The sequence below is a fragment of the Mobula birostris genome, chromosome 1, assembly GCF_030028105.1.
Source record: "Mobula birostris isolate sMobBir1 chromosome 1, sMobBir1.hap1, whole genome shotgun sequence".
Lineage (NCBI taxonomy): Eukaryota > Metazoa > Chordata > Chondrichthyes > Myliobatiformes > Myliobatidae > Mobula > Mobula birostris.
In genome coordinates, this window is record NC_092370.1 from 80,254,047 (window position 1) to 80,278,045 (window position 23,999).

The 23,999-nt window shown below is 44.2% G+C and overlaps 1 protein-coding gene across 1 annotated transcript in view; it reads left to right on the forward strand.

Annotated features, from left to right (window-relative positions):
• mep1ba (meprin A subunit beta a) overlaps positions 1–23,999 on the forward strand; it is a 79,494-nt gene that overhangs the window by 34,319 nt on the left and 21,176 nt on the right. Inside the window, exons 6-12 of the mRNA XM_072257927.1 lie at positions 7,860–7,977; positions 10,475–10,653; positions 12,211–12,429; positions 15,999–16,151; positions 19,129–19,344; positions 22,953–23,426; positions 23,505–23,687. Of these exons, the coding sequence (XP_072114028.1) occupies positions 7,860–7,977; positions 10,475–10,653; positions 12,211–12,429; positions 15,999–16,151; positions 19,129–19,344; positions 22,953–23,426; positions 23,505–23,687 (1,542 nt within the window). The remainder of the gene's footprint in view (positions 1–7,859; positions 7,978–10,474; positions 10,654–12,210; positions 12,430–15,998; positions 16,152–19,128; positions 19,345–22,952; positions 23,427–23,504; positions 23,688–23,999) is intronic.

Sequence of the window (23,999 nt, forward strand, 5' to 3'; positions counted from 1 at the left end):
TGGCAAGTCAGCTATGCCGTTCAATTATAGCTAATTTTATTTATTTTCATCCCCATCTTCCCACCTTTTCCCCATAACTTCTAATCCCCTAATCAAGGACCTATCAGTCTCCGTAGTAAATACACCCCGATGACTTGGCTGCCACAGCTCTCTGTGGCAATGAGTTCCATAGATCACCATTCTCTGGCTGAGGAAATTCCTTATTATCTCAGTTTTACATGGACATCTTTTATTCTGTGGCTGTTCCCTAGGATTCCAGATTTTCCTACTAATGGAAACATTTTCTCCACATCACACTCTTTAGGCCTTTCAGTATCTGCTGGGTTACAATGAGATTTCCCCTACATCCTTCTGAACTCCACAGAGTACAGTCCCAGGGACATCAAACATTCCTCATACATTAAAATTTTCATTCCTGTGATCATTCCTGAGAAATTCCTCTGAGCCCTCTCCAGGGCCAGCACAACTTTCCTTAGATGCAAGGCCCAAAATTGCTTATGATATTCCAAATGTGGCCTGGCCATTGTCATACACAGCCTCAGCAGTACATCCTTGCTTTTGAATCCTAGTCCTCTCCAGAGTCAGGTAACTTCAGACCCAGAATATAACGCCGACCCTTTGGATTGGTGTCACTGGTATGAAAACCATATGCTCTATATGCAGGAAATGCTCAACTGGTCAGGGAGCATCTGTCGTGAGCAATAGAAGTGAGGTTTCGAGTTGACAATCGTTCTTGGCAATTGATTTTATTTCAGATTTACATTGACTGCATACCATATTAGAGTCAAAGAAAAGTGGAGCACAGAAACAGGCTGTTCAGCCCATCAAGTCCATGCCAAACCACTTAAACAGCCCAGTTCCATCAACGTGCACCGGCACCATAGTCCTCCATATCCCCGCCATCCACATACTTATTCAAACTTTTCTTAAACATTGAAATTGAGTTCAAATGCACCACTTACGCTGGCAGCTCGTTCCACACTCTCACAAACCTCTGAATGAAGAAATCTCCCCTCATGTTTCCCTTAAACTTTTCACCCTTAACCCATGACCTCTAATGGTGGTCCCACCCAACCTCAGTAGAAAAAGCCTGCTTGCATTTATCCTACAGTATCTATACCCCTCATAATTTTTTATACCTCCATCAAATCTCCCCTCAATCTTCTACGTTCAAAGGAATAAAGTGCTAACCTATTCAATCTTTCCTTATAGCTCAAATCCTCCAGACCCGGCAACATCCTTGTAAATTTTTTCTATACTCTTTCAATCTTATTTACATCTTTCCTGTAGTTAGGTGACCAAAACTGCACACAATATTCCAAATTAGACCTTACTATTGCCTTATACAACTTCAGCAAAACAGCCCATCTCCTGTACCCAATACTTTGATTTATTAAGCCAATATACCAAAAGTTTTCTTTATGACCCAATCTACCTGTGACAATACTTTCAATGAATTATGGATCTGTTTTCCCAGGTCCCTTTGTTCTACCACACTCCTCAGTGTCCTACCATTCACTGTGTTAGACCTACCCTGGTTGGTCCTACCAACGTGCAACACTTCGCACTTGTCTGCATTAAGTTCAATCTGCCATTTTTGAGTCCATTTTTCCAGCTCGTCTGGATCTTGCTGCATGCTCTGATAGTCTTTCTCACTGTTTATTACACCCCCAGTCTTGGTGTCATCTGCAAATTTGCTCAGCCAGTTATCCAGATCATTGATATTCAGATCACAAAGCCAATATCTAATCCAATTTACTACCTCATCTTGCATGCCGAGCAACTGAACCTTCTTGATCAACCTCCTATGTGGGACCTTGTCAAATGCCTTGCTGAAGTCCATGTAGACAACACCACTGCCTTGTCTCATTCTCCTTCTTGGTAACTTCCTCGAAAAACTCCATAAGATTGGTTAGACATGACTTCCTACACACAAAGTCCAAATACTTATACATCTAGTCCCTTAGAATATCTTCCATTAACTTTCCCACTACTTATGTCAGGCTCACTGGCCTATAATTTCCTGGTTTATCTTTCGAGCCCTTCTTAAACAGCGGAACATATCCTCCAATCCTCCGGTATCTCACCTGTTGTTAAGTATGACTTAAATATCTCTGCTAGGGCCCCAGAAAATTCTGCACGCCTCCCACAGGGTCCAAGGGAACACTTTGTCAGGTCCTGGGGATCTGTCCACCCTAATTTGCCTCAAGTCAGCAAAAACTTCCTCTTATGTAATCTGTATAGGATACAGCAACATGCTGCTACTTTGCCTCACTTCTACAGACTCTGTGCCTGTCTCCCAGATAAATACACATGCAAAAGATGTACTTAAGTCTCCCCCATCTATTTTGGCTCCATGCATGGATTACAATTCTGATCTTCCAGAGCAGTAGCCCCCAACCTCCAGGCCGTGGACCGATACCGGGCCGCGAAGCATGCAGGAGTGCAGCGGTAGCCGCAGTGCACCCAGCACATCTTTAAGAAAAAAGCCAAAATAAACAAGTTAATTAATTAGGTGCCACCCGGCACGTAAATGTCAGCCCAGATCAGAGGTGATTGCCGATTTCACTTGCTGTACGCGATGTTCACTCCTCTTTCCAGGGCGCTGGAGCCTTCAGCTGTTCCATTATTTGGTCAAATTAAACGCCAGCCCAGACAGGCTGAAAAGACAGGGCTATCAGGATCGAGGTGACATGTTGAATCTACACAAACTTCTCATAAAGTATAGGTGCTGCAGTGCTTTCTTTGTAATGACAGTTACGTGCTGGTCCCAGGACAGATCCTCTGACACTTTACAGAGAGAGAAACGTCGATCCTTAATGCCGAAGAATTTAAAGTTATTTACCCTCTCCACCTCAGTTCCTCTAATGAAGACTGGCTTCTGGGCAGCACCTAATTAATTAGCTTGTTTATTTCGGCTTTTTCTTAAAGATATGCTGGGTGTGCTCCAGCTACCGCTGCATCCCTGCATGCTTTGCGGCCCGGTACCGGTCCACGGCCCGGAGGTTGGGGACCACTGTTCCAGAGGACCAATTTTGTCCCTTGCAATTCTTTCGCTCTTAACATATCTCTAGATTTCTGTAGGATTCTCCACCTTCTCTCACCATTACTCTTAACCCCCCCCCCCCCACCAATCAATAACATACCAATTTATGCTCAAAGACTTGGCCTCCAAGTCCTCCGTGGTAACAGTTTCCACAGATTCAGCACCCTCTTGAGATGAGGGAATTCCTGGAGGTAGCTATAGCTATACAAACGCTAAAGGTAAATATTTTCCCCAGTTTATTTATTGTTTTCCTTCTTTATATTTGCAGAGTTACAACAGTAGGGATGCCATGCAGGTTAATTGGATGCTCTTACTGTGGGATGTGGGAAGGCTGGGAGACCTCCAGCAATCCTTTCTTCTTCTTTTTCAATCTTTTTATTAGTTTCAACATCAAACACATTACAAAAAAAAGTACAGGGCAATTGGGATTGTATTAATTGATAATAATTATTGAAGTTTACAGTCAGGTAACACATAGTTAGGAGCAATCCTGATGACTTCACCCATGCGAAGTACATCCAGCTGCAGCTTCAACACTCCATGTTAAGGAATTAGAGCTGGAAATGGATGAACTATGGATATTCAGGAAGCTAAGGGAGTGATAGATAGGACATATAGAGAGATAGTTACACCCAAGGTGCAGGACACAGGAGACTGGGTGGCAGTCAGGAAGGGTAAAGGAGTTAAGCAGTCAGAAGAAAGTTACAGCAGTCAGGTCTGTGGCACTGAGCCTGACTCTGCAATTTATAAGGGGGGGGGAGAGGTGACCTGTGGTGATAGGGAGATTCATTAGTTAGGGGAACAGAAAGGAGGTTCTGTGGACGGGATTGAGATTTTCGGACGGTATGTTGCTTCCCGAGTGCCAGGGTCAGGGATATCTCAGATCAAGTACTCAGCATTCTTAAGCATGAGGACTTGATCCAAGATGTCCCAGACCCTGCAAGTTGGGAGGAAATGTACCATTGGACCATGTAGGTACCAATGACATGGTACGAAGAGCGACGAGGTACTGCAAAATGAGTTCAGGCAATTAGGTGCTAAGTTAAAGGACGGGACTGCCAGGGTTGTGACCTCAGGATAGCTACCCATGGCATGTGCTAGTGAGGCCAGAACTAGGAAGATTATACAGTCAAACGTGTGGTTAGGGAGTTGGGGTATGAGGGAGGGCGTAAGATTTTTGGATCTTTGGGCTCTCTTCAAGGGCAGGTGGGACCTGTACAGAAGAGACTGTTTGCACCTGAACTGGAGGGGGACTAATATCTTAGTGGGAAGGTTTGCTAGTGCTACTTCGGTGGGGGGAGGGGTTTAAACTTGAGTTGCAAGGGTATGGGAACCAGAGCGCCAGAACAGACAGTGGAGAGGTTGTAGGGGCAGCTGTTGCTAAGATCTCAGACGAAGTCAGGAATCAAAAGGTTGAGCATGGTGTGACTAATGTACTGAACTGTGTATGTTTCAATGCAAGAAGTATTGTAGGAAAGGCAGATGAGCTCAAGTCTGGATGAACACATGGAATTGTGATATTGTAACCAATGGTGAGACGTGGTTGCAGGAAGAGCAGGACTGGCAGCTCGATATTCTGGTGTTCCATTGTTTCGGAATGGACAGAGTAGCAGGGATTAAAAGGGGAGAGGTGGCTTTACTAGTCAGGGAAAATGTCACAGCAGTGCTCAGTCAGGACAGACTGGGGATCTCGTCTAGCGAGGCTCTATGGGTGGGACTGAGGAATAAGAAAAGTATGACCACATTAATGGATCTATATTATAGACCATCTAACAGTCCACAGGATTTAGAGAATAAATTTGTAGATAGTTTACAGACTCTTGCAAGAAACATAAGGTTGTGAGAGTAGGTGATTTTAACTTTCCACTTATTGACTGGGACTCCCATAAGGAATGAGGGGAATATTTTGCATCTAGTGATCATAATGCCATCTGTTTCAAAGTAAATATGGAAAAAAAATAGATCCGGTCTGCGGGTTGAGATTCGAAATTGGAGAAAGGCCAATGTTGATGGTATCTGAAAGGAACTGGCACAAGTGGTTGGGACGGCCTGTTTTCTAGCAAAAGTGTACTTGGTAGATGGGAAGCCTTCAACAGTGAAATTTTGAGAGTGGAAGTCTTGCATGTACTGGTCAGAATAAAAGGTAGAGATAACAGGTTTAAGGAATCTTGGTTTTCAAGAGGTATTGAGGCCCTGGTTAAGAACAAAAAAGGAGGTGCATAGCAGGTTTAGGCAGGTAGGAACAAATGAGGTACTTATGGAGTGTAGGATATGCAAGAGAACACTTAGAAAAAAAGTCAGGAGGTTTAAAAGAAGGCATGAGGTTTTACTGGCAGACAAGGTGAAGGAGAATCCTATAGGAATCTGCAGATATTTTAAGAGCAAAATGATTGCAAGGGACAAAATTAGTCCTCAGGAAGATCAGAATGGTAATCTATGCATAGAGCCAAAAGAGATAGGAGAGATCTTAAATGAATTTTTTTGTGTCTGTATTTACTCAGGAGATTGGCACAGAGTTGACACAAATGAGGCAAAGCAGCAGTGAAGTAATGGACCCTATACAGATTACAGAGGAGGAGATGTTGCTGTCTTGAGGCAAATTAGGGTGGACAAATCCCCAGGGCTTGACAAGGTGTTCCCTCAAACCTTGTGGAAGGCAAATGCAGAATTTGCAGGGGCCCTAGCAAAGATATTTAAATCGTCCTTAGTGACAGGTGAGATATCAAAGCATTGGAGGATAGCTAATGTTGTTCTGCTGTTTAAAAAAGGCTCTAAAAATAAACCAGGAACCTGTAGGCCTGACATCAGTTATGGAAAAGTTATCGGAAGTTATTTTAAGGAACAGGATATATGTGTATTTGGACTGATTAGGGATTGTCAGCATGGCTTTGTGTTTGGTAAGTCACATCTAACCAATCTTTTGGAGTTTTTCTAGGAAATTACCAAATAGGTGATGAAGGCAAGGCAGTGGGTTTTGTCTACATTGAGTTTTACAAGGCCTTTGACAAGGTCCCACATGGGATGTTGATCAAGAAGATTCAGTTGCTTAGCATTCAAGATGAGATAGTAAACTGGATTAGACATTGGCTTTGTGGGAGAAGCTAGAGAGTGGTAGTAGAGGGTTGCCTCTCTGACTGGAGGCCTGTGACTAGTGGAGTGCCACAGGTATCAGTGCTGAATCCATTGTTGTTTGTCATCTATATCAATGATCTGGATGATAATGTGGTTAACTGGATCAGCAAATTTGCAGATGACACCAAGATTGAGGGTGAGGTGGATGGTGAGGAAGGCTATCATGGCTTGAAGAGGGAACTGTATCAGATGGAAAAATGGACTGAAAAATAGCAGATGGAATTTAATGTAGACAAGTGCAAGATGTTGCACTTTGGTAGGGCCAACCAAGATAGGTCTTACACAGTGAATGGTAGGGCACTGAGAAGTACTGTAGAACAAAGTGATCTGGGAATACAAGTACATAATTCATTGGAAGTGTTGTCACAGGGTCGTTGAGAAAGTTTCTGGCATTTTGTTCTTCATAAGTTAGGATTTTAATCCTAAGGATGTGGAAGATTGAAGGGAGATTTCGTAGAGGTATACAAATTTATGAGGGGTATATATAAAGTAAATGCAAGCAGGCTTTTTTCACTGAGGTTGGGTGGGACTTCAAGCAGAGATCGTGGGTTAAGGGTGAAAGGTGAAAAGTTTAAGGGGAACATGAAAGGAAACTTCTTTATCCAAGGGGTCGTTAGAGTGTGGAACAAGACACCAGTGCAAGTGGTGTATGCGTGCTTAATTTCAACGTTTAAGAGAAGCTTGGATCGGTACATGGATGGCAGGAGATTGGAGGGCTATGGTCACAATGCAGCTCATTGGGAGTAGGCAGTTTAGGTTATTCAGCACAGACTAGATGGGCTGAAGGGCCTGCCTCTGTGCTGTACTTTTCTATGACTCCATGATTCCATCTCAGTTCTAAAGGGATATCTTTCTCTTCTGAGGTGATGCCCTCAGATCCTAGATTCTCCTGCTAATGGAAGCATCCTCTATGCATCCACTCTATCCAGGGTTTCGGTTTCAGATTTCCACCACCTGCAGAGTTTTGAATTTCACATAAAAGTTGCTGGTGAACACAGCAGGCTAGGCAGCATCTACAGGAAGAGGTACAGTTGACGTTTCAGGCCAAGACCCTTCATCCTGGCCTGCTGCGTTCGCCAGCATTTTTTATGTGTGTTGCTTGAATTTCCAGCATCTGCAGATTTCCTCGAGTTTGAGTTCTGAATTTCATTGGCTTATATTTTATTGGTTCAGTGATCGATAAGATACCTACCCCAAACATAATTTCTAATGGTCACTTATGTTCTTGTCATTTTTGTGGTACTGCTTTTCTGATAGTGTTTGAACAAAGTTTTTTTCAGCAACAGTCTCTAGCTGAAACTTGTTCTGCACAGACTCTGAGTTCAAATTCCAAAATTGGGGTTTTCAGTACAAACTTCTTTTGAAATCAATCAGATCAGAAGGGATTGAGAGAGGATTATTAAACTCATTGAGTGCGGCTGGTGTGGAACTTATGGTCTGAAAGGGATCTGAAGGCAGAATCACTGAACCATACCTTGATAAACCTTTGAGATGCCGTAACCTGCAATGCTTGTGATCTGGATCTGGGAAGTAGGATTAACCTAAAGTCCATACTTGGCAAGCATGAACACAATGGGCTGAATGGCCTATTCCCATGCGGCAAATTTCAATGATTCTGTGACCCTAAGGTGAAGTTTGCAAAGGCGACCATTTGAAATATGATCTCCCGTCTTTCCCACAGATGTAAATGCTAAAGGTGTCATCCTTAAAGCTTTTGAACAATATCGCCTTAAGTCTTGCATTAATTTTAAGCCTTGGACTGGGGAAGCTAACTACATCTCCGTATTCAAGGGACGTGGGTAAGAGCATGACTTGGTATTCCTCTAAAGACTGGTTCATTTTCTTCATTCGTTGCTGTTTTATCCATTCAGTTCCTTGGGGTTGATAACTAAGTATGTACAGTACCTTGGATATTGTTCTTAATATATGGTGAGGGTTATCTTCTGCTTGTTCATGCCATATGGACTTTGCTAGTGAGGAATGTATTAATTACCCTTGGGCACATTATGGAATTGGTTTATTAATGTCATGTGCACTGAGAGATAGTGAAAAGCTTGGCTTGCTTACTGATCAATCATTACACAGTGCACTGAGGTAGAGAGGAAGGTAAGACACTGACAATGGAGATTAATGTGTAACAGCTACAGAGCAAGTGCAGTGCAGGTCAACAATAAGGTGCAAGACCATAATGAGGTGGAATGTGTGGCCAAGAGTTCAATTTATCATACCAGGGAATCACCTTATTGCAGTGGGTTAGAAACTGTCCTTGAGCCTGGTGGTACGTGCTTCCAGACTTTTGTATTTTCTGTCTGATAGAAGAGGATCCTCTTAAGAAAGCAGCCAGCATATTTAATGACCCCACCCACCGTTAAGGCAGTGAGAAATGCAGACAGATTCCATGGAGTTCCTCCAGTATTTTTCCACACACAAAATACTGGAAGAACTCAGCATGGCTGGCAGCATTTGGGAGGGAAACAAACAGTCGACATCTCAGGCCGAACCTGTTCATCAGGTTTCTTTATTTCCCTCCATAGATACTGCCTGACCTGCTGAGCTTCTCCAGCATTGTGTGCATGTGTGTGTGCATGTTGCATAAGATTTCCAGCACCTGCAGAATCTCTTCTGCCTCACCTCTCACTGATTGACAGTAGCCAGTCACTTCTGCCTATTCTTCTGGTTTGCAATTTCACTGATCATATCACAAGATGGTGAGACCAATGTCAACCTTGCTACCTTACAAACCATACAATTCTACAGACCGTTGCCATGATGTGACCCAAACTGCTGCCAATTATACAGCTTGATTCTCTGCCCCACTTCTTTCAAAAAATATTTGACTCATTTTCCAAGAGCTTAAGAAAAAGAAGCAAGGGGGGAAATGTGGCCCTGGATCATAGTCCACAAGTCAATAAGATTATAGCTGATCTAATACTCATAGAAGAGGGCCATTCAGCCTACCACATTGATGATAACCATCAAGTACTTCACTAATTCCCTTTGCCAGCACTTGGCCCATAGGTGTTAGTGCCTGGGTGGTTCAAATGCTCATCCAGCTGTTTCTTAAATGTTGTGAGAGGACCTGCCCTCATCAGCGTGTTTAAGATTTCAACCATCTTATGGGTAAAGGGAATTAGAACATAGAATACAGAAGAATACAGCACAGGAACAGCACCTTCAGACCGTGATGTTGTTACAAAATGATTACGCAAATGACGCCTTTACATTAATCCTTTCTCCCTGCACATGATCCATATCCATCCATTCTCTGCACATTCATGTGTCTATCTAAGAGCCTCTTAAACGCCTCCACCACAACCCTGGCAGGACTCTCCAGGCACCCACCATTCTTCAGATGAAAAAACTTGCTCAGCACAACTTCCTTGAACTTCCCCAACCTCACATTAATTGCATCCCCTCTGGTCTTAAAGACATGAAGTTTTTGGTTTCTCCCTCAGATCCCCTCTAAACCTCACAAATCCATGTCCTCTGGTTTGGCATGGTTGCCTTCATCAGTCGGGGTGTTGGGCCACTATGTTGCAGTTGTACAAGATGTGTTAGTGCGACTACGCTTGGAGTATTGAGCGCAGTTTTGGTCGATCTCTTATAGGAAAGCATTAAATTGGAAAGAATGCAGAGAAAATTCATAAGGGTGCTGCCAGGACTCAAGGGCCTGAGGCATAGATAGAGGCTGGGCAGGATGGGATGTTACTCCTTTGAATATAAGAGATTGAGGGGTGACCTTAAGGAGATGTCTAAAATCAAGAGGGGTATATCTAGGGTGAATGCACAATCACCCTATATATGCTCCTCAAGAAAGAGAAATATACTCCTCAGGAAATAGAATTGATAATTAGAGGGAATAGATTTGAGATGAGAGGGGAAAACATTTAAAAGAGACTGGAGGGACAACTTCTTCACCCAGGGACGGTACATATATGGAACGAGCTATCAGAGAAAGTAGTTGAGGCAGTGCTATAAAAAACATTTAAAATACAGTACATTTGGATAGGTGAATGAATAGGAAAATTTGAGAAGGATATAGGCCAAACACAGGCAAATGGGATTTAACTTGCTTCGCACATGGCTGGCATGGAGAAGTTGGGCCAAAGGCCTATTTTCATGCTTTATTAATCTACATGGAAAGAACAAACATTTCCTTTCCTCAAGCAGCCCGCAAAATTCTCCTTCTCTAATACCAACCCAATTCTCTATTATCTGACAATGCCTTTAGCTTAGTCCTCTCGCAGTTGTTTAAGAACCAGCTGCAGGTTTGACGTGAATCTCTCTGTGTGACAGGTGTTGGTCATCGGTGGGCAATCAGCAGGCTGGCAAGCAGCAGCTTTCAATCGGAGAGAGGTGTGAAAGAATTGCAACCATTGAACACGAGTTTCTCCATGCGCTGGGATTCTGGCATGAGCAGTCGAGACCCGATCGCGATGACTACGTCCAAATAATATGGGACAGGATTGAACATGGTAAAGTCAGGTGACATCCTCCAAACAGGTGTCCCAGAGCCAGGTTTGGACACTTAGTCAAGTGTTTAATATGAAGATGAGAAAGATGAGGGCTGGCCCTTTTGCCCAAATAATTCATGCTGTCCAAGATGCCCATCCAATCTAGTCCCATTTCGCCCATACTGTAATCTTCTGAATCTTTCCAATCCATGTACCTGTCCATGTGTCTATACTGGTAAAAAAAGAGTTACTCAAGCGAGCATAGACACAAGGGATTGCAGACTCCGGAACCTGGATCAAGAAACAAACTGTTGGAGGAACTCAACAGTTCAAGCAACACCTGCGTTGACACTTCACGTTAAGACCCTGCATTAGGACTGAGAATGCAGGGGGAGGTCGCTGGTATAGAGTAGTGAGGGGAAGGGGTGAGGCATGGGATGGCGTGTGACATGGAGACAGGTTAGGAGGATTTATTGGTGGTGGGGTGGTGAGGGAGGTGCGGAGGGAGTGTTAGAGGCTGGAAGGTAATTGGCCAGTCAACAAAGGGCTGATGGAATCCGATGAGTAAAAATGGCAGATGGAAGTGGTTTGGAACAGTTCCCTTCAATACCCCTTCCCATCTGCCCATCATACCTTCAACATCACCTTCCTCACACCAGATGCCAGCATCTGCAGCCTTCACATCACCTCTCAGCCTCCGTCTCTACCTCCTCCTGCCCATCAACCCCCTCCTCACCTAGATCCATCGATCACCTGCTAGCCCCTACTTCCCCTCTCCTCCTCACCTCTTCATGCTGATGTAGAGTCCTGATGAAGAGTCTTGACCCAAAATTAGTCTTGCCTCTGCAGATGCTGCTCTCTAGCAGTTCATTCTTCATCCAAACTAATCTCACTTTCCAGAACTGAGCTGGTGGTATTGCAAGGTATTCAAGTGCACATTCTAGTATTATTTAAATGTGCTACCGCCTTTTCAGGAGAGTGAGTTCCAAACTTCTACTCTCTAGATGAAGTAATGGTCCTTATCTTCCCTCTAATACTACCAACTATATATGCCCCTTACTTTGGCATCTTTCAATGCTCTACCTCAGAGACTGGTGCTGGTTGAGACATTGAATAGATTCAATGATGAGATAGGCTTCTGAGCCACTCACCAACAAAGGACACTGGGCGAGGAAGTAGAGTTGAGGCTAAGATCATTTGATCCACAAGATTAGCCAGTGATGGAGAAGGTTCAAGGAATTGTTGGAGTAACTCAGCAGGTCAGGCGGCACCTGTAGAGGGAAAAAGACAATCAATGTTTCAGATCGAGACTGGACTGAAATTGGGAGAGGAGAGAGAGTTAGCATAAAAAGTTTGCAGAGGATGGGTAGGGCAAGAGCTGGCAAGCCATAGCTGGATCCAGATATAATGGGCAGACTGACAGATGAGCAAAGGAAGGATGGACAGAGTGACAAAGGCCCCTTATAGAATTAAAGCTTGGCAAACCTAGACCAGGGCCATTTGGTCCAGCATGGCCAGCACCTAATTCCAGCATTCTCTTAGAAGTTTCTTGATGAGCTTTTGTTTCAATTTATTCAGGTAAGGAACACAATTTCAATAAGTACGACGACAAGGTGACCATTTCTCAGAACATACCGTATGACTATACCTCCGTGATGCACTACAGCTCAACTGCTTTCAACAACGGCTCAGAACCAACCATTGTCACCAAGATTGCTGAGTTCAGTAAGGTGATTGGACAGCGCATGGAGTTCAGCGATTATGATCTCCAAAAAGTCAACCGACTCTATAACTGCAGTGAGTACCAGAGTTTTGTGGGCAGGGTGAACACATGTGAAGATTAGTGAGGGTGGGGGCACAAGAGACCACAGACGCTGGGACCCAGAGGGATTCACAAGCTGCTGGAGAAACTCAGCATCTGTGGAGGGAAATAGACAGTCAACATTTTGGGTCTTGGATCCAGATGAAAGCATCTTGACCCCAAACATCAAGTTAATATCCCAACACAGATGCTACCTGACCCACTGAGCTCCACTAGTAGCTTCTGTGTTGCTGGAGATATCGTGTGTGTTGGGAAAGATAGAGTCACAGGGACATACCGTACAACACAGCCCTTCACTAATCCCAAGTTTAAAAATTCTCTCTGTATTTGTAAACCATGTATATATGTTGTAACTGGGTTACCTGTCTGGACACGCCCCTTTGCTGACTGCTCCTGTGGCTCCTCTCACAGACCCCTGAATAAAGGGGATTGTGCCACTGCTCCTCCTCTGAGTCCAGGGCAGATACTCAGCAGGGACGAGACCCATTTTACTGTTAATAAAAGCCTTTCAGTATTTACTCTACTTCCAGTCTTTTGGAGTAATTGATAGTGCATCAGTGTTTCTATCAGCTCTCCCGCCCACCCAGATTCTTCCCCTCACCTACACAGCTGGAGCAATTTACAGTGGCCAGTTAACCCCGCTAAAGGACAGGAGGATCGGTAAGTCAGTTGGTCACTGTGTGTAGGTATAGGTGAGTGGTAAGATCTTAGCGCAGAGGGATTTATTGAAAATACATGGAGGATAAAATTAAATGGGATTTGGTCTGGGTTAGTGTTCAATAGCCTGCATCAGTTCAGTGGGCCAAAGTACCTGTTTCCTTGCTGTAGAAGGACAGCTTCTACCTCACTGTTATAAGACCAGTAAAATGAGATGTACTTTTGAGCTCACAGTCTACCTCACATGATCTTAATACTTTATTGTCTGCCTGCACTGCACTTCCTCTGTAGCGCTTTATTCTGCATCCTGTTGTTGTTTTCCCTCCATGCACTGACATGATGAAATGATCTGTATGGATGGTATGCAAAACAAAGTTTTTGCTGCACCTCAGTCCAAGTGAGAATAATAAACCAACCTATCTTTCTCTGATTCTCAGTGTAGAGTGTCTCTGCACTTTATTAGATAGACCTGCTCACCTGCTTGTTAATGCAAATTTCTAGTCAGCCAATCGTGTGACAGCAACTCAGTGCATAAAAGCATGCAAGTTCAGTTGTTGTTCAGGCCAAGCGTTGGAATGGGGTGGGGGAAGTAATGTAACTGGTGCTAGTTTGGGTATCTCAAGAACTGCTGATATCCTGGGATTTTCATGCCTTGCAATCTCTAGACTTTACAAAGCATGACAGAAAAACAAAAACAAAATCATTTAGTGAGCAGCAGTTCTATGGGTGAAAGCATGTTGTTAATGAGAGAGGTCCGAGGAGAATGACCAGCCTGGTTCAAGCTGACAGAAAGCCAACAAGTGACCACACTTTACGATAGTGGTGTGTAGCAGAGCATCTCTGAACAGACATGTTGAACCTTGAAGTGAATGGGCCTATAGCAGCTGAAGGCCACACCAGCTTCCACTTCTGTACCTTACAATACGGCCACTGAGTAGATATTGTCGGGCTTCATCAGCTTAGAATTGGTGACTTGGGGCTCACTCTCTGCTGTGTGGATTTGCTTGGGAATTGGAGACTTGCGATCAGAGAGTCACATTGCATGGAAACAGGCTACTCTGCCCATCATGTTCATGCTGATCTATCTGCATGAATCCCACCTTCCAGCTGCTGGCTTGTAACCTACCTTATCTAGATAATTCAAGTGCTTGTCCAGATGCTTCTTAAGCACCATCAGTAACTCCTTCCAAGGCACTATCCAGCAGTGTGTTCCAGGTACTCACCACCCTCTGTGTGAGAAAGGTGTGAAAGGTTTATAGGGATATTGTCAAATTGGTTTATTATTGTCACATGTACTGAGATACAGTAAAAAAAAACCTTTTTTGCATGTCACCCACACAGATCATTTCACCACATCAGTGCATTAAGGTAGTACAAGGGAAGGCAAAGTATAGAATAAATTGGATGAGCTTAGGCTGGTATGACTGGGTTAGGCTGAAGGGCCTTTTTCAGTGTTGTATAACTCTATGACTCTAAGTTTCTGTGAAAGGAGAAGCAGAGTTAAACTTTCTGAGTGAAGACCCTTTGTAGGAAATCTATCGATGGACTCAGACTTGAAGCATTAACTCTGTTTCCCTCTCCACAGATACTGTCATCTTGACCACAAAACACAGGAGCAGAATTAGGCCACTTGCCTTTCGATTTTAGCTGATTTATTTTCCCTCTCACCCATTCTCCTGCCTTCTCCCTGCGATCTTTGATGCCCTTACAAATCAAGAAACTATCAACCTCAGCTATCAACCCAATGACTTGGCCTCCACAGCCTTCTGTGGAAATGAATTCCACAGATTCACCATCTTCTGGATAAAGAAATTCATCTCTGTTCAAAAGGGATGACCTTCTATTCTGAGGGTGTGCTCTCTGGCCCTAGACTCTCCCGCGTTTGGAAACATCCGCTCCATGTCCACTCTATCAGGCCCTGCAATATTTGGTAGATTTCAATGAGATCCACTCTTAGTCTTGTAATCTCCACTGAGTACAGATCCAGGGCCATCAAACACTCCTCATGTGTTAACCCTTTGATTTCCTAGATAATTTTTGTGAACTTACGCTGTATCCTTTCCGATGCCAACCCATTCTTTCTTAAATATAGAGCCCCAAACTGTTCATATTACTTCCAATGTGGTCTAACTAATGCTTATTACAGCCTCAAATCCTTGCATTTATATTCTAGGCCTCTTGAAATGAGTGGCCAAGTGGTTAAGGCATTGGACTAGCAACCTGAAGGTCGTGAGTTCGAGCCGCAGCCAAGGCAACGTGTTGTGTCCTTGAGAAAGGCATTTAATCACACATTGCTCTGCGACGACACTGGTGCCAAGCTGTATGGGCCCTAATGCCCTTCCCTTGGACAACATTGGTGTAGTGGAGAGGGGAGACTTGCTGCATGGGCAACTGCTGGTCTTCCATACAACCTTGCCCAGGCCTGCGCCCTGGAGAGTGAAGACTTCCCAGGCGCAGATCCATGGTCTCGCAAGACTAACGGATGAAATGAATGTTAACAATTCACTTGCCTTCCTCGCTACTGACTCAACCCACAAGTTAACCTTTAGGGAATCCTGCACTAGGACCTTCAAATCCCCTTGCACCTCCAATTTCTGAATTTACTGTCTGTTTAGAAAATAGTCCCGTCCTTTATTTCATCTACCAAAGTGCACTTTCCTATACAGTATTTCATTTGTCACTTCTTTATCCATTCCGCTAAAATGTCCAAGTCCTTCTGCAGACCCCCTGCTTCCTTGGCACTATCAGTCCCTCCACCAACCTTTGTAACATTCGCAAACCTGCTGAGAGTTTCAAATATTTTCTGCTTTTAGTTACATAAATGCAAATTCTTCTTGTCAAGGTCAAAGGCAAACTCTCAGCTTTCTTCCGTCTTGTTTCTGGTTAGCCACCTCGCTCAGCTTTTTGGACAGTTGCGACTTTGAACTTGAAAATATCTGCGGCATGATACAGGATCAAAAAGACGACGCAGATTGGCAGCGAGTCTCCCAGGCCCCGGGTGGGCCTTCAACAGACTTCACCAGCATGGGCAACTGTAAAGGTAAACACTTCCATTTCCAGCACAATTTAACGATACAGTTTAAATTTCACTGTTGTGTACTTGACAGCGTCCGCACAAGTTCAAGAGCATCTCCCAAACAAGGCAATCTCTTATTGCCTAGGACAAAGCGGCTGGTACATGGGAACACTGATCCCTGTAGAGATCCATCCTGACTTGGAAATTTGTCACCAGTTCTTCATTGTTGGTGGATCTAAATCCTGGAACTTCCCCTCCTGTGGCACGGTGAGATCACCTTAACCTGAATTAAAGTGGTTCAAGAATGTGGCTCACCAGCGCCAACTCATGGGCATTGAGAGATGGGGAATAAATGTTGTTCTTGTCAAGGATGCCCATGGCCCAGAAATGAACAAATGATAAGTACTTCAAAACCTGAATCAGAATCTGATTTATTACCACTTATACTTATGTGAAGTGAAATTTGTTGTTGTATAGTGCAAAGACAAAATTATAATTTATAGCAAGTAAATAGATAATGCAAAACAAAATAATAAGAAGCCACCTTCTTATTCTGGCTTCTGTCCCCTTCCTTTTCAGTCCTGATGAAGGGTCTTGGCCTGAAATGCCAACTGTTTATTCCCTTCCATAGATGCTGCCTGATATGTTGAATTTTTTCAGCATTTTGCACATGTTGCTCAAGATTTCCAGCACCTGCAGAATAATTTGTGTTTAGGAATAATGAGTTAGTGTTCATGGGATCATGAACCATTCAGAAGTCCGATGGCAGAGGGGAAAAAGTTGTTTCTGGATCATTGGGTGTGGATCTTCAGGTGTATGTAGCTCCTCGCTGATAGTAGTAATGAGAAGAGGGCATGTCTCAGACGGAGAGACTCTTTAATGGTGGGTTCTGCCTTCCTGGAACACAGCCTCTTGACCATGTCCTTGATGGTGGGGAATGCTGTTCCTGCAATGGAACTGGCTGAGTCTGCACCCACTGCAGCCTCTTTCGGTCCTGTACATTGGAGCCTACATACCAGGCTGTGATGCAACTAGTCAGAATGCTCTCCACCACACCGACTCTACTCAAACTCCTGATCAATGCCATGTTTCCTCAGGGACAATGCACCAACAGATGGCTACAGTAGCCTGAAATGCCAGGAGGGATGGATGCTGGGGAGCAGTATTTTCTATTCCTGGGATGCACACACCAACTTGCAAACCAGTCACATTAGCTGAATATCAGCTAATACATTTGTGTGGGGAAAGGCTTTGGTCTTCTCAAAATGAGACTCTGTTTGTCATGTAAGGCTCCACCTGTTTGCACAGGCTGGTGAAGGTGCTCCCACTGTGCCACAGGAGGGCAAGTTCCAGGATTTAGATCCCCCAACGTGGATGAACTGATGATAAATTTCCAAGTCAGGATGATCCTCCATGTGGAGGGAATGCTGAAGGATCTGTGTCCCATGTACTAGGTGTGCAGATTTTCATAGCAGACACAAGTTGGTCAATTGCAGATAGCATGCGGTGCCTGAGGAAGTGCAGCAGGGAGACCCGGAACCTCAGTGGTATGAGGAGGAGGAGACAACACACCGGAATGCAAATTCCGCAGTTGGGAGCAGCACACAGTCTGCTGGAGGTACTTGATAGGTCAATGGGTCGAGTAGCATCTGGTAGGGAAAAGGAACTGGGACCCAGATTGTCAACAGTTTCTTGCCTTCCACAGATGCAGACTGTGTGAAGAAGCATGAGGACTGGGTAGAAGAGGTGTGCTTCCAGTGGCACGTCCCTGGTCACCGTATGTGTGCGGGGGGCAAGGATTGTCTATGCAGGACATGAGAGGCTCTGTGATAGAGAGTCTCCGATAGCAGGAACATTAAAATTATGAGCCCCAGAGCAAGTCAGGTGGCCCTCCACTGTAGTCCCAAAGCAAACTAGATGGTTCCCTACTTACGTGCCAAAGCAAGGCCTCCACTGTAGTCATCAAGGAAGCCAAGTAGCCCTTTACTCAAGCCCCAAAGCAAGCTAGGTGGTCCTTCTTATCACAGGACACCACTGGTCAATGTGAAGCCCAGTAATCAGTCACATGGTGCTTTGTGCTTCGCCTGCACTGATTATTTGTTGTAACTGAATGAATACCTGAATTGATTTTCTGAAATGGTTCACTGGTCTGCTAGAGACATTGTGGGGCATGGAGCTCATTTGTGCATTGTTCGCTTTGTACATATGAAGGAGACAATGGAGTTCTAATGGATTACCTGGTTCCATCATGGCATTTGGGATGTGCTGTTGTAGGGACCCTACCTGAAACCTCAACGATTCCTTTCCCCCAGAGACACTGCTCAACCTGCTGAGTTCTTCCAGCAGATTGGTGCATAATGGAACTGGAAGTGGAATTGAAATTAGTTCATTATTATTGCCTGTACTAAGGTACAGTGAAAAGATAATCCTGCATTACTGCTCATACACATCAATTCATTGCACAGTGCATTATGGTAGAACAAGATAATGTTGATAATGCTGGCTGCTTTACTGAGGCAGTGAGAAGTCCAGACAGAGTCCATGGGAGAAAATCTCATATATCTGAGCTTGGTGCCATGGCAACTTTTCGCGTCTTGTTTTAGCAATTGCCATTGTGTCTGTCTGTCTGTGTGAGCAGGTGGTGGGAGGGAAGAAAAGGATTTGTTTTGCAGTTGTTGTTTCATTGCTTATGTCCTGTGTTGTTCCGCTGAGCATCGTGGAAACACTGCGTTGGCCCCAGAGTGCGAGTCAACACTTAGCGAGCTGCCCACAGCACATCCATAGGCGTGTTGTACATGTGATAAATAAATCTGAATCTGACCATTGGAGCAACCCTCTCCAAAGCTGTCTCAATTTATTTTAGCTAATTCCATTACTGTTTTATTGGCGTGCCAAATGGACATTAGTATGAAATACAGCAACTGCTTAATCCATTGAAAACAGACAACCCCCAATTTCATAACACACACACTTCACAAATGAGGCTTCTTCTGTGTGGCAGGTAATGGATACTTCATGCACTTCAGCACCAGCTCAGGCCCGGTGGGACAGAAGGCCTTCTTGGAAAGCAGGATATTTTACCCAAAGCGTGGCTTCCAATGCCTCCAATTCTACTCCTTCAACAGTGGAAGCGACAAAGACGAGCTAAACATTTGGGTCAGAGTTTTCAACGAAGAAAATCCCAATGGTACTTTAACTAAAGTTAGAGGAGTAGAAGGTAGGTTATTGAACAACAAAGAATACATGAGTTTCAACAGTAATAAGATCATTGTCATGTAAATAATAACAATAATGGACACAGTCAGTGGCCATTTGTTTTAGTACACCTGTATAACTGCTCGTTAATGAAAATATATGATCACACCAATCACATGGCAGCAACTCAACACGTAAAAGCATACAGCTATGCTTTGGGAAAAATGGCAGATGGAATCATATGCAGACGAGTGCAAGGTATTGGACTTCAGTATGACCAACCAGGGTAGGTTTTACACAGTGAACAGTAGGACACAGAGGAGTGTGGTAGAACAAAGGGATCTGGAAATACAGCTCCATAATTCATTGAAAGTGGCATCACAGGTTGATAGGGTCGTAAAGAAAGCCTTTGGCAGATTGACCTTCATAAATCAAAGTATTGAGTGCAGGAGATGGGATGTTATGTTGAAGTTATACAAGACGTTTGTAGGGCCTAATTTGGAGTATTGTGTGCCGTTTTGGTCACCTACCTACAGAAAAGATGTAAACAAGATGCACAGAGAAAATTTACAAGGATCTTGCCAAGTCCGGAGGACCTGAGTTATAAGGAAACATTGAATAGATTAGAACTTTATTCCTTGGAACATAGGAGAATGAGTGGAGATTTGATGGAGGTGTACAAAATTATAAGGAGTATAGATAGGTTAAATGCAAGCAGGATTTTTCCACCGAGGTTGGGTGGGACAACAACCAGAGGTCATGGGTTAAGGATGAAAGGTGAAAAGTTATAGGAGAACACGAAGGGAAACTTCTTCACTCAAAGGATCGTGAGAGTGTGGAATGAGCTGCAGCACAAATAGTGTATACAAGCTCAATTTCAACATTTAAGAGAAGTTTGGACAGGTACATGGATGGCAGGGGTACGTAGGGCAATAGCCCCGAAGCAGATCGATGGGAGCAGGCAGTTTAAATGGTTCAACATGGACTAGAGGGGCCAAAGAGCCTGTTTTTGTGCTGTGCTTTTCTATGACTCTATATGGTCAAGAGGTTAAATTGTTTTTCAGACTAGACATCATAATTGGAAGGAAATGTGATCTAAGTGACCTTGACCATGAAATGATTGTTGCTGCTAGATGGGATGCTTTGAGTATCTCAGAAACTGCTGATCTGCTGGGGATTTTCATGGACAACAGCCCTTACCCTAAAGTTTGCAGAGAATGCTATGAAAAACAAAAAAAAACATCCAGTGAGTGGCAGTTCTGTGGGTAAAAACGCCTTGTTAATGAGAGAGATCAAAGAAGAATGGCCAGAATAGTTCAAGCTGACAGGAACACAGCAACTCAAATGACCACATGTTATAACAGTGATATGCAGTGAATGCACAACACTTCATTCAGAGATGTTCTTTGAGATGGGCTACAGCAGCAGAAAACTATGAACATACTCTCAGTGGCCACTTTATTAGGTACAGGCAGCCTTACTATGCACCATCAAATGATCGCTCATTGATAAGGGTATAACTTGTGAGAAAAGATATCCGGAAAGCCTACTGATTAGAAATACGACTTGTATCCAGAAATCCCATTGATATGAGTTGAACTTTATTGGTGGCATTTGGGAAAACTAAATTCAAATCGGTGAATGAATGTGTTGTAAAGAACAATCACTGGTAAATTGGTTTATTAATGTCACATGTACCAAAGTACAGTGAAAAATGTTGTTATTTTGGTAGGATTACGGCCACCACCCGACCGTAATCCATGATAAATTGGCGATAAAAGTTTGCAAACCCCAAAACCGCTGAAGTTGCTTGCGGGTCGTGGGTCTGGGCCATTCTTCCACCGCCCAGATCTTCTCAGGATCTGCCCTCACCTGCCCTCTCTTGATGATGTAGCCCAGGAAGCTGACTGAAGGGATGTGGAACTCACATTTCTCCGCCTTCATAAATAACTTGTTCCCCCACAGTCTCTGGAGGACGAGATGGACATGGTGAATGTGTTTCTGGGGGCTGCTAGAAAATATTAAGATAACATCTAGGTAGACAAACATGAAGCGATTAATAAAGTCCCTCAGTACATCATTGATTAGGGCTTGAAAAACGGCAGGGGCATTGGTGAGGCCAAATGGCATGACCAAGTATTTGAAGTGGGCTAATGGTGTATGAAAGGCCGTCTTCCACTCGTCTCCCTCCCTCATCCTGACTAGATGGTAGGCGCTACGAAGGTCCAACTTCAAGAAGATGGTGGCTCCGTGAAGTGGTTCAAATGCTGAGTTAATGAGGAGCAGTGGGTACTTATTTTTAAAGGTCATGTTGTTTAGGCCTCGGTAATCAATACAGGGATGAATCGACCCATCCTTCTTCTCTGCAAAGAAGAAACCGGCGCCCACCGTGGAGGATGAAGGTCAAATAATGCCCGCTGCGAGGGACTCACTAATGTATTTCTCCATGCCCTCTCTCTCTGGTTGGGATAAGTTATAAAGACGACTGGTGGGTAACAAGGCCCTGGGGAGAAGGTCGATAGCACAATCATATGGGCGGTGCGGAGGCAGGGAAAGAGACCATTGTTTGCTGAATACCTGTCCCAGGTCATGGTATTCTGCGGGGACTTCAGACAAGTTGAGGGGTTCCAAGACAGCCGGGGTCGCGGTAGTCTCCCTTCATCAGAGCTGACCGCAGACAGGTGGCGTGGCAAAACAGGCTCCAACTGGCTATCCTCCCGGTAGACCAGTCGATGTAGGGGTTGTGGTGGTTCAGCCAGGGATATCCTAGAACTACAGGGGCTTGCCGATGCAGCACCATTGGAAGCACCCTAGAGGGCCGGCCCCAAAAAGGGCGCCAGGCCATCTTCACCAGCAGGGGGAAAATCCCGCGCGCGGAAAGGGTCTGGGAATATGCATTCCCCACAGCAGTCCCGCCCCAGGGAGGGCGGGAACGGGAAGGCTTTAAAGCAGGCCGTGCAATGTTGTTTTTCATGTTATCCTTGCAGATCATTTCATTACAATAATCCATTGAGGTGGTACAGGGGAACGCAATTTCAGAATGCAGAATAAAGTGTTGCAGTTATGGAGAAAGTTCAGTGCAGACAGACATTAAGGTGCAAGATCATAATGAGGTAGATTGAAAGGTCAAGAGTCCGTCTTATTGTACTAGGTGATCACTCAATAATCTTCGAACCCCGGGATTGAATCTTCCCTCAAGCCTGCAGTACCTGTTTCCAGGCTTTGTGTTTTCTGCCCAGTGGAGGGGAAAGAAGAGAGAATGCTGGAGTGCTAGGTGTTTTTGAATATGTTGGTTGCTTTACCAAGCCAGTGAGAAGTATTGACAGAGGCCAATGAAAGCATGCAGGTTTCTGGGATGTACTAAACTGTGATCATAACTCCGCAGTTTCTGTATTAAAACTACTAGATTATTTTTTGGAGAATTCAGCCTTATGCAGAAGGAAATTTCCTAAACTGGACTGGTCAATATCTGATTCCAAATCTGCCAATGTTGTTGACTCTGAAATCGTCTTCCAGTAGGTACAGAGAGTAGTTAGAAATGAATAGTAAGTGTTGTCTCCTCCAGCGACATCCAGTTATTTGAAACAACTCTTAGATTCTAGAAAAATGAAATTTTGTTCCTTGCAACAGTTGCAGGTCTGAATTACTGGCAGATTCATCATGTCAGCCTGAATGTCTCTGGAAAGTTTCGTGTCGTCTTTGAAGGCGTGAAACAAGCAGCCTCCCCCAATGGAGGGATTTCCATTGATGATATCAACCTCTCAGAAACCCACTGTCCTGCCCATGTGTGGCACATCAGAAACTTCAACGACATTCTGAACAGAAGCCCGCCGGGAAGCGCTGGGGTTATCTACAGCCCAAGATATTACTCCAGTGAAGGTTATGCATTTCAAATCAAGCTCTACATGAACGGTACAAGTGAGTTTCCCTTCTATCTTGGTATATTCCTTCACTTGGTCAGTGGCATTAATGATGATCGTCTACAATGGCCATGCCCATGGATGCAAGGGACCATGCTTCTGATGGATCAGCACCCCGACATTAGACGACGCATGTCCCACCAGAGAACGGTAACTACGGACCCAAATAAAATCCAAACTACAGGTCAGTCCATATCTTGCTTAGCTTTCCTGCTTGTAGTTTTAGTGTAGGCATACTAATGGCTATCTGATCTGTTTACAGGCAATGAAACAACCTTCTTCTGGGATAGACCAAATAAAGTGGGATATCTGGTGACAGGAGCTGATGGCAGTCAGTATTACCGGGGACCAAGCATGGGAATCAGTACTTTTTTATCCCATGAAAGATTGAAAAGTAGAGAGTTTGTCAAGGGAGGTGATGTTTATTTCCTTTTGACCATGGAAGGTAAGGCTTTATTTTCTGGATACTGTTTCTTACACTCACTGCACATCTATAAGGAGGAACAACTGGTCAGAGTTATAGAAATGTACAGCACGAAACAGGCCCTTTGGCCCAACTAGTCCATGTTGAAACCATTTAAACTGCCTACTCCTATTGACCTGCACCACGACCATAGCCCTCCACATCCATACTATCCATGCACCTATCCAAACTTGGCTTAAATGTTGAAATCGAGCTTGCATGCACCATGTGGCCTGGTAGCTCATTCCACACACTCATAATCCTCTAAGTGAAGAAGTTTCCCTCATGTTCTCC